This window comes from Nothobranchius furzeri, chromosome 2, assembly GCF_043380555.1.
Source record: "Nothobranchius furzeri strain GRZ-AD chromosome 2, NfurGRZ-RIMD1, whole genome shotgun sequence".
NCBI classification, from domain to species: domain Eukaryota; kingdom Metazoa; phylum Chordata; class Actinopteri; order Cyprinodontiformes; family Nothobranchiidae; genus Nothobranchius; species Nothobranchius furzeri.
In genome coordinates this window covers 10,818,442-10,830,027 of record NC_091742.1, presented here as the reverse complement: position 1 = coordinate 10,830,027, position 11,586 = coordinate 10,818,442, and the positions used below count along the sequence as shown (strand labels likewise).

Genomic DNA, 11,586 nt, shown 5'->3' with positions numbered 1-11,586 from the left:
CCAGTTTGTTCACGTTTCTGCAAAAAAGCTTTTTTACAACCATAATCGGCTAAAAATGAAAATTTAAAGTCCATTTCATGCGCTTCTGATGTCTTTGACATAAAACCAACTCTCCACACCTACCTGTACGTTTCTGTTGAGGCTGACGGCAGGCACAAAGACACCGTCCAGGTTCTCGAAGGCCATGGGGCCGTGCTGCTGCTTGTTTATGTAGAACGTTAGAGTCCGTTTGGTCAGATCCAGCAGGACGCCCACAGTCGAGCCTTTAGTGATGCCCCCCTCCGCCCTGCATACACACACATACAGTAGGTCACTTTCTACTTTTTGAACCCTAGTGGGAAAAATATGTAGGAAACATCAAAGTAGCTCAGTAAAAGCTGAAACATTCATTTTAATGTGTTTGGCATTTAGATGTCCTCTTTATTTTTGTAAATCAACAATCATTTTGATGCAAGATAAACTCAAACCGTCGTTTGTAAACAAAAACAAAACCCGTCCCACGTACCTGTTGGTGTGGGAGTTGTTGTGCATGAACCAGGAGCGGTTGTTGTCCACGTACATGGCCCACGCCTTGTCGTCTTTCCCCAGCATCATCTCCTTCATGGTGTTGATCCTCGCCACCCCAAACGCTGGGTCTGGGTGGTTGTCATAGCGATCGATGCCGACCTCCCAGTAGTGGACGCCCTGAGAGGCGAAGGGGCGTGGAAACTTAAATCTCGAGTCATGTCGCTGTGAAACTTTTTAGGACTTTGAGATGCCTCACCTTAGAAAAGGCAGCGGTCCCCAGAACCACGCGGTCATCGTAGCTGTTGCACGAGGCGGTTTGGTTTTCGTTAGACAGGACGATGTCCCGGTGAGCCGAGGTGGGGTCAAAGGTGAACCAAGCCACTGCGAGGAGGAAGGAACAGTTAGAGCCGATGTTTGGATCGAGACCAAGAGGGTCTAACTGACATAACGAGATGTCGGAGTGCACCGATTGCAGTTTTTGGCCGATCTTGAGAAAAACCAGACTTGCCGATTCCGATTTTGTCTCAACTAAAAGCAGATTACGTCAATGTTTGACTTTCCTTTCATTGAGAAAACCAATATGAATACTCACGAAACAACACCAGTTTCAACTGGACATGAGGTAATGTTCTCAAATATAAATGACCATACTGAGCATTGCTGTTTGAATCATATTTGTTCCTTTAGACTTTCATTTTTCTCATTTTGAAAACGAAACTTTTGTAACGGTTTCGACACACTTGTTCCAAACATTGTTCTATAGCTATGATTTGCTTTGACACTGACTGGCGGTGCACCGATTGCAGTTTTTGGCCAATAACCGATCTTGAAAAAAACCCTAGATCGTGGCTGATAGATCGGTGCATCCCCATTAAATATTAATTAAAAGAAATGGATGCCCCACAAATAAATAAATATAAAATAACTCTTCCAAAATATAAATAGGGATTAAAAAGGTTAAAATCATTTTAGCTAACTGATCAGTGATGCTGTCTTCAACTTTTATTAAAAAGTTAAAAACTGACCAGTTTCCTGAGTATTTGGCACTTCTACACAAACTTTGGTTTCAAAAACATAGATGGACCAATCAGCTGTCAATAATCTTCAAATCTGATATAAAGAGGCCGTTTTAATGACACATTTCTGATTGAAAACACGTTTGACAAAGAAAAATACAATAAAGTAAATTTTGATGTGCAACATGCCTAAAACAAAAAAATTAACGTTTTATGAACTCTTTTATTTTAAAAAGCCGACTTATTCTTTCTACTATGACAAAATAATAAAATTATTATAGAAAATAACCCTTATAGCCCAAAATAAAAAAACTATTAAAAAACCTTTCTTTCTCACTTAATATAACCTGAACAGATGCAAGTCATGCCCTCATTTGTGAAGTCACTTAAAATATAAGTAATTAAACAGATTATTAAATAAAGCACAACTTTATAGAGTTTGTGTATTTTTTACAAATCTGTGGAACAGAATCTAAGTGAGTTTAGAACAAAACGACAGCATTAGTGTTGCATCGGGGGCGAAAATAATAAAACAAGTCATATTTGAACAGAACAGAGACTTGATGAAGCACATTGGTCCTGACAATGTCAAGCTGCAGTTCTCAAATGGAGGAAAGAGGGAGAGGAGAGGAGGAGCAGGAGGGATAAACTCATCAGTCAGAAGGCAGACGCTCTTAAGCCGACTGCTATTGTTGATGACAAGGAGAGTTAGTGTGAACGTATAAGTTTTAAAGAAGAATCGTCATTTTTTAAATTTATTTCCCTCCTTGTTGTTGTTTTTATATCGTTTCTTCCTTCAGCTGTTCTAGTTTGAGTCAAAAGTACTTTTTCTGTATCACTTCCCTCTCCACCGTTTCCTTTCTGTTCTCATAGTTCAAAGTTACTCACTCCTCAACATCATTTGAGCACATTTTCATAAGAAAGCAAAAATAAAATTTCCATTTGTAGAGAAACAAAATAATTTTATCTACAGATTGTTGTTCTGGCAGCAATAAGCTAACCTGTTGAACGTCTTCACTCACTCACACACACACACACACACACCATCAGAAGTCTTCAGCACCACCGTCTTGCTGTACGGTCCCACTCCGACGGTGTTGTAGGCCTTCACTCTGGCGTTGTAGGAGCTGTTGAAATGCAGCCCGTCCACCGTGCACATGGTCTCCTTCCCCACGTACACCTCCTGAGGGAATCGCACTACATCATTACAGATGCAGCTTATGTGTACACACACACACACACACACACACACTTTATGTCTCGTGCATAATACATGAGATGGATGCAGGCATTACTTGTGACAGGATTAATCAGATAACCTTTCTAGTGAGCAGCATGTTTAATAATAAAAGCTACAAGAGCAAGAATGACGTGATTCTCTCGTGATTCAGTTTTGTGAGTGGTTGCGATCTGTTTTCCACACAGTGACCAACCCTGTACTGTCCTCCGTTTCCATCATCCAGCTCCAGGATGTAGCCCTCGGTGGGGGTCGCTGCAGGCGCAGTTACCCTCCAGGCCAGGGTGGCGCTGTTGTTCCTGGTGCAGCACTTCTCCAGCTGCAGGAGGGGAGCAGCAGGTACTGCAGGTCCGGATTCCACTGGGTTAAGGTGAAGCATTAATTGAGAGATGGAGGAAGGTATAGAGGTTAGGATTAGAGGATAAACCGTCATCATCAGGCTGGCTGAAGGGGAAAACAGGAGCCTTAATGAGATTCTGGTGGGGGATTAAAAAAAAGAGACTGGTGGGAGAAGAAAATCCAGGTTCAGAGGAAAACAACTGGGAATAGGTGGAGGCTTAAACTGGGTCATGTGAAAACATTTAACAGTCTGAGGTGCAGAAGTGGGTTAAACTGATATAAGCTTCCACCAGGCATGGTTAAACAGCCTGAAGCAGGAGGCAAGAGGGGGCTCTGGATGTCAAACAGCAGAGACAGGTAGAAATAAAACCAGGTGATGATTAGAAGCAGCATATCAGTTTAAACCTCATGCGGGTGAAAACCGGATCCCAGAAGGCTCTGAATCAGACACACAAACCACAAATCTGCTGTTTTACATTCTGGGGCATTTATCTGATAAATGAGATATTTGTGAAAGACACAAGGGAAGGCAGCAGTCCTGACAGAAGGAACGTCACGAGAGGATTTACACAACACACGTTTAGACTCACTTTCATGATTTATTTTCATCGTTTGCAGCAGGATGTTCTCTTTCTGTGCTTTCTTTACCCCCAAACCTTATTTATTTCACAGAAGACTCCCACTGAGCTCCCGTTTCCATTTCAGAGCTCGAACTACGCAGACGACTTGTTTATTATGTAATTTGTGCATCTAGGAGCATCTCTATGAACACTTAGATGATGACAGGTATTATGGTAATAAGCTAAAGCAGAAGACGGGTAAATTTGCACAAAATGCTCAGAAATTAGCTCAAACTTTGTTAAATGAAGGAGTATTTGAAAAAAATGATCTGTGGTCTCTCGAAGAAATCAATGCCTTGTGAGTCGAGCTCTGGAGGAAAAAGCTCTGGCGCTTCTGTTTCAGGAAGGAGAAGTTTGCCAAAGCAGAGGGGAGCACAGGACGGCAGACTATCACATCCAGCCTCTGATTGGCTAACACCAACACGACTACCACTGACTCTTGCTGTGCGTCGTTGATGTTTTGTCTCTACAAATAACAGAAGCCTGGAGGAGTTCGGCCGTGTGAAGTTGCTAATGCTAACAGCTAGCTTCTGCTAACCGAGACGTTCTCTGATGTTTCCTGGATGCTAAACCAACAACAACACTCCCTGTTGTGAGTCAAGATGGGTTAGTAGATCTGTTAAGCATACAACTAATTGCAATAAATCAGCTGTTTTATATAACATCACACAGATATGTAAATATATTGGCTGGCTGACTTTTCCTGCTAAGCCCGATTAGTGAATTCAGACTTAAACTTTTATGGCTTGTTATTTTCGATCCAAATTCTCGTTTATCCCTCAAAATTTATCTTCTTTCTCTGCTGCACACGAATCCTTATTCACACACACACACACACACACACCCTCCTGTATTCCTATACCCATAGGAACGCACACACACACACACACACATGCTCACTTGTTCTCCTTACAGAAGTTATTCCTAATATTTACTATAATCCTATGTGTCACCAAATTTCCACTTTTTATTACAGACTAGTTATGTCATAGCACTGCCATAAAGCCTTGTGTTTATCCACTTACTTATTCTCATGCATGAAACAATAAGCTGTGTTTGGTTCTCTTTGTCAGGTGTCACAACTGATGTTTGTAATAAATTCACAAAACTTACCATCATTTTCATCAACTGATCATTGCCTAGCGATCTCGAGAATAGCCGGCACATTCTGACAAGAATTCAGCTTTCAGATTAAAATGTGGTGTTAACTTTGAGACTGATTACATTGAGAAGATATAAATATTAAGTTCACACAGACAAAACTGGGTGGTGCCCCAAGTTATTTAATATAAAATGATAAACGACGAAGACAAGCCAAGTCTACACCACCTTTAAAATATAGATGTAAATCTATATTTAGCGCTACATGGAGTATTTACTAGCATAGCATATCCTTTTTTCTTCTTCAGGCACTCGAGGAGTACAGATGCTTCCCTCTTTCGCTCCCTTATCTTTTTTTCTCAAGGCTCTTTGTCCTGTCTGCCCACAGAGCGCTTCTCTGCATTTCTTCTGAAAAACTTTTTACTAACCATGGATTTGATAAATTGGTCATTCAATGCGATCGATAAGATTTTTTCAACAATGAGAACGGAGCAGGGGGCTCCCACATGTTCACGGGGACACACCCGGTGGGATATATGTTGGATTCCTGGAAGGAGTGGAAGATCAAATGCCTCAGCCAGCTGTCCATTAAGGATATCGAAGACGTGTGGATATTCGGCCTGATGATCACTGGATTTCTCCTGATTGGAGTGGGAGGATATCTGGTGTTCTGGAAATTTGGGAAGACGGGAGCAATTGGAGGGCGACCCGCACCCACGGAAAGCACCGTCCGTGTGGAGACTTCTCAGACTGTGACGTTACTCGAGGTGAATCGTAAGCTGGACAATGTTCTAGCTGCGATACCGGTATTAGTGCGCAAAATGGATGTCATCTCGGAGAGAGTCACCGGACGGTATGGACAGGTTTAAAAACCCAAATTTGGCTTCACTGAAGGACTGGAATGATCAGTTTAAAGACTGAAGGCAGAGAGGAAAATTATCTCAGCCTGACCCAAACAAATTCTTGTTATCTGAATCTGACGCCCTAGTAGCCTTGAGCTGCAAGCAACTAAAAACCCCACGACGGAATGCTGACAGATGCTGTGAAAACCTGACCTTTTGTGGTAATTTGGCCACTCCGGCTTTCCGTAGTTGTTTCCTCATTACACAGGGGAGGGAGGGGTTTGACTCGTCTCTCCGCACAAGCAGGATGGATAAACAACTCTGTTGACGTTGAAAGTCCTCAAATAATTAAAAACCAGGATGCCTAATGCAAAGTTTAGAGCAGCACATTTACCCAGAGGCTCTCAGATTGAGCAAACTTGTAAGAACACATGTAATAGCCGCTTAGAGACGGAGCAACATGTCGCTAGCATAGCAGTTTGACCAGTTATATCGATATAAAGATATAAAGTCATCTTATATCTTGTTTTAGAATCACGCCGATATTTTAAAAATATCGATATATCGCCCAGCCCTATATATATATATATATATATGTGTTTGTATATATATATATATATATATATATATATATATATATATATATATATATATATATATATGTGTGTGTGTGTGTGTGTGTGTGTGTGTGTATATATATATATATATATATATATATATATATATATATATATATATATACATATATATATATACACATATATACACATATATATATATATATATATATAAACACATATATATATATATATATATACATATATATATATGTGTATATATATATATATATATATATATATATGTGTGTGTATATATATATACATATATATATATATATATATATATATATATATAGACTGTGTTTACACGAACACACACACACACACACACACACATATATGTGTGTGTGTGTGTTTAAATATACAATGCACATATATTAGAGATAAAAGAGTATATTAGAATTACACAATTGGTGACTAGTTAGTGTCTCTGATCAGCCCTGTTCTGCAGAGCGACTGTGTGTTGGAGAGCAGCTGGAAGACAAACAGAAAAACATGCAGTGACAGAGAAAGGACCACAGAGACGCTGTGGGACAAGAAGACCGTTGCGTGTCCGTGAGGCCTATCGGGGCTGAGGAATGAGGAAGGAAAGACAAAATACATCCAAGAAATGGAAACAAGGGTTTTTGTGAGAAGTAGTCTCAGAAATACCTCCTGGGCTTTCCGCCTCCTGCTCAGCCTCACCACTGTCTGCTGCCTGCATTTGATTCATTAACGGTTTCTCCTGCACATCTGGAAATAGGAGGTTGGGTTTGGGTGTTTTAGGACGACAGCACATGGACAGAAAATGGCAGCAGAGAGTAAAAGCGGAGGGGGGGGGGGGGGTCCAAATGAATTCAGTAGAGAGGAATAACGACGGCTTTCACCAAAGATGATAAGAATGAACAAAATGGTTATTTCTAATAAAACATGATGGTTTTCATATATGAAAATTATTCCACCACTGGATGGCGCCATATATAATGAATTTTTTATACGTAAGAGTTTGTTGTTTCTGGTTGTGAACAACGAACAGAGTTTTAATACAAAATCATCTTAAAACCAAAATCTTATTTTGTGACCGGTTGGGTTTGAGAAAAGCTATTTGCCCTTAAAAGACTTCAGGGTCTGTCCATCATTTGAAACACAGTTTATAAACATCCTCGGCTCTTTCAGTACCAGCAGCTGGGGTTTATATATACTGCTTGAAACATTGTGTACAACTCCCGTTTGTTGTGGTGGTTAGAAATGACCGGTCAGACATCCTTGAGAGAGAATTCACATAGGGTCGACTGTTGTTTAAAACAGTGTTTATAAACTAGACTGCTGATATTTAGGCATCCTTTAGCAGAAATAACAAAGCAAACTTTGTGATTTGTGTAAGTAATCTGTCTGCCTGCATTGTTATCCTCTGCCAGAAACTATATCTTCAACTGTGAAGTGCCCTCTAGCAACATTGCCAGCTCTTTTATTACCAGCTGGGGTTTATAAATCCTGCTTGAAATGTGTACAGCTCCTGTTCATAGTGGAGTTTCAAATGAATCATTCTCGCCTTTACGAGTGATAGACACATTTTCCCTGCAACCTCAGCAGCACGTCCCTATAACAGGAGGGTTGCCGACGCACGGCGACCGCAAAAGTGTTCTGTGCAGCCGGTCTCGCAAGATCACAAAATTGCCGGAGAACTGCAACACCTTGCATGATTTTGCCAGATGACGTGATAACAAGGAAGGTGAAACATGGCAGCATGTATCTAAAAGGTCTGTTGTTTATTTAGAGTTCCTGTTAGCTTCGCCAAGGAGGTGTCACAGATAATGACATGTTTTTTATGGTTATCGGCAACAGGAACTTGCCGTTTTTTACATTGCTCCCGTATGTGATTTCTTGTCTGGCCTGATTTGAACTGCTGAGCTTGACATGTTTTGGAAGTGTAACATTTAAAAAGTAGACCTGAAGCATAAATTTAGCTTAGCTTTGCAACACTACGCCTCTGGGGCGCATCCAAGACGCGCCACTCAGCGCTCAGTGGAAAGACAACCGTTGGCTGTCACTGCAGCTATTAGCTGAGCGCTACGCTTCACAGATGTTATGCACCAAATGGTGGAAAACGTTGACCGATGTTTAAAATAGTGTTTATAAACTAGAAAGGTGATGCATGAACAAAAGAAACTCTGATTGTCACGAACTCCTCCAGCTGACTGCATTCCATTCATTCCTGCCAACACTACTTAAGGAAGTGCCGGCGTTTCATTCATTGCTCAGTCATCGTTCTCACCAGACTTTGTATCGAGTCTCCAGGCTTACCAGCCCCCTAAACCCTCAAGCTACACCTACAGGAAATAACCATGCCGGTTATCTCCGTCTCTCCGCGTCTGGGCAACAGAACTCTCAGTCACGCTTCAGATCTGCCAACGAACCTGACACTGATCTGCGTGGACAAACTGTCTCCCTGGACTGTGATCTTCTTTCTTATCATTTCCTCCTTTAAAACTGATATATCGTACCTTCTGTTTTATTCATTGTAATTAAAACAAGACAAAACCACAAAGCATTTGAAAGAAATAAAGCCTCACACCCTTAGTCAATTAAAGACTAATATTTAGTAAAGAACTGAAGAAATTGCAGGCTCCCGCACTTACAAACTGCAACACATTAAACTCTGAGACCTAAAGCAACATTTTCGCTTCTGAGAACTCTGAGTTTCTCTGTGAATGAGAACACCTCCTACGGCATGCGGATGCTCTGGATGTCAAAGATTAAAAACTTAAAGGAGAAAATTTGATTGTCAATCTTTAAACTGTGTCGCTTTGTTCTGGATGATTGGTGGGGTGTGTGAGGGCGACCGTTTCATGTCGCCAGCCTGAAAGAACAAAGGCGGGCTGATCAAAGCCTGGCTGCTTCCTAACAAGCCTGACTGGAGCTCAAATTAGAGAAACTCTCCTTCAAGTGCAGCTCGGCCTGCAGATGTTTGCGTCTGAAGGCTGAAATCATCAGCTTGTCCAGACGGAAGTAAATGGTAAGAAATGGCTACGTCTTTTGAATAAATGCTGAATTCAGATTCAAATAGGTGAATTTTTTTCTTTTTACTGGATGCAGCCACAGACAGAGCACTTCCTCTCAGGATAAAGTGGGAATTTTAAATATATATATATATATATATATATATATATGAACTGGTTGTTGGGTAGCAACAGGGAATATGCCTGCCTGTTTTAACATTCGTTTTGGCTATTTAACGTTAATATTCTGGATATTAAAAATATAATATCTCCCTAATTTTAACAAAAATGCGCTACAGAGCTGTAAAACTGACAAACAGCAACATTTTAAACATTTGTCGTTTGTAAAAACATTCTTTAAACCACAAAACTGTTTCTAAAAATGTCCTCGTCCACATGAAAACAACATGAAGGACTGAAAGTATTGCAGTAACTATGCCAGGCCTGAAAGTGGCACTCTAGCACGTTGAGTGAGCATGACACAAATAAGACAACTGTCTTAGGTTGTTCTCGTGTGGACGGCAGCCAGGATCTACCCAGGAGGGAGCGCTCTCATGTATACATTGTGCTTGTATGTGAGAAACGCCACAGTGAGCTCACCTTTGCCCTGGTGAAAGTCCAGCTGCAGGATGGTCTGCAGCAGCGAGTCGGTGTTGAGCGTGAGGTCGAAGTCGGGGCCAACCTTGGGCTCCAGAGCCCCTTTCACCCACTGATCCTGAGACAACGTCACCCGTTTGATGAGAGCATCTGAGATCTACAAACAGAAATGCAAATTTGAAATGTTTCAGGAAGATGAGAGCACACCTCTGAGCCCGCCGGCCTTACAAATGCACATTAGAGCACATTAAAGTCTGAATTAGACCCCCTGCTGAAGTAAATACAAGATGAAAGAAAGCATTACATTAAGCTGCATTCAGCTGCAAAACTAAAGTGACGAGCGTTTCTTCGGAGGCAAAATCATAAGCTGAAGATTTAGAAATGTATCCTCGGGCTTTGAAATGGATCGTGTTGTTTAACGGCATGTTTGATGTTAGATTATTTCAAACTGTTGTGAATTTACATGTTTCTGAGCTTAAATTTGACTCTAATACCAGCTTTGGCTCCTTAAGAGCTCCGGTTAAGAACTCAGACCCTGCAAAGAAAAAGAAGCAGAAATCGATACGTTATAAAATATTTATAAGTAATGGAGGATGGTCTCTAACAGCATCATCCTCTACAGTGTAAGTCAGCTTCTGTGAAATGCTACCAGGCAAGTTTTGCATAAAAAATACTAAAAGATGTTTAGATTTGAGTTGGGAATTTTCTGGAGAAATGTCTGATTCTTTTATATGTTCGCTGAGGAAGCTTTGGGTCGGAAATGTTGTCTTTGGGAAGAAACTTTCCTTCTTCTTTGAACCTAAAGTTTTCCTTCTGACTTTGGAAAATATTGCATTTTATATTTCACTGTTCATTAAAATGTGCAAGAAAAGCTGCAGGTGACAAAAAAAGTGAATTAATTAGTTATTTTAAGCAAATCAGATCCGCGTTAAAGAAGACAAAGATGATTTCAGGAGTGCATTTTAGTTTCCAGTTGTGTTTTTAGCTGCTCTCACAGTCAACTTCTGATTTAGGAATTTATTTTTCAAAAAAAAAGACCCACCAGAATATAAACAAATAAATCAACAAGTAAATTATCAATAATTTCAGCTCAAATGACAGCTCTGATGCTCATCTGCAGAAATCCTTAAATCATCCAGACGGAGCAACAGGATTAGTGCCTTCATCAGTAACCTGCCATGTGCATGTCTACTGCCCCCTGGTGGAGGTGCTACAGGTGGTGAGGCCCAGTTTTATTAATCAATTGCTAGTAAGTTGTCAAATAACTACATAATATTATAAAACTGATATCAACATTAAACTATAAATAGTTTTTAAATTAGTTATTATTATTATTTCAAGCTTTAAATGGTTAAATAATAAAGTCAATCTTTGGTTTATTTGTGTCTTCATCCTTGTTTTCAATCGTAATCACTTCACCAGGTAAGAATAACACATTTACAATGTTACCAGACAGCAAAAAATCACCAATTTGACCAATTATTTCACTGGTTTTTCCTTTTAATCCCATATGAGACGTTTCACGCACACTGTTCAGGTGAGATACCTGTAGGAAACCACTGGGGTCGTTCTCCTTCAGGACTTCCAGACAGTACTCCATCATGCCGGTGGTCTGTCGTAGCTTCATGGTGCAGTGGGTGATCTGGTCACGGACCACCTGGACTCACGAATTCAACTACTTAGGTTTTAAGAGTTAAAAGGAAGGAAAGCATTAAACCTGTTATGAATT

At 40.5% G+C, this 11,586-nt stretch overlaps 1 protein-coding gene across 2 annotated transcripts in view; it reads right to left on the bottom strand.

Moving 5' to 3' along the window:
* Window positions 1-11,586, bottom strand: part of LOC107377757 (E3 ubiquitin-protein ligase TRIM9) — a 64,059-nt gene that overhangs the window by 2,689 nt on the left and 49,784 nt on the right. The window contains exons 4-11 of one of the 2 annotated variants that reach the window (XM_015947582.3): window positions 11,404-11,514; window positions 9,861-10,014; window positions 6,934-7,014; window positions 2,957-3,120; window positions 2,568-2,706; window positions 764-888; window positions 506-684; window positions 124-286 (exon numbers count right to left, since the gene is read on the bottom strand). In XM_015947582.3, coding sequence (XP_015803068.1) covers window positions 124-286; window positions 506-684; window positions 764-888; window positions 2,568-2,706; window positions 2,957-3,120; window positions 6,934-7,014; window positions 9,861-10,014; window positions 11,404-11,514 — 1,116 coding nt within the window. The remainder of the gene's footprint in view (window positions 1-123; window positions 287-505; window positions 685-763; window positions 889-2,567; window positions 2,707-2,956; window positions 3,121-6,933; window positions 7,015-9,860; window positions 10,015-11,403; window positions 11,515-11,586) is intronic. The other variant, XM_015947583.3, reaches the window with a different exon arrangement.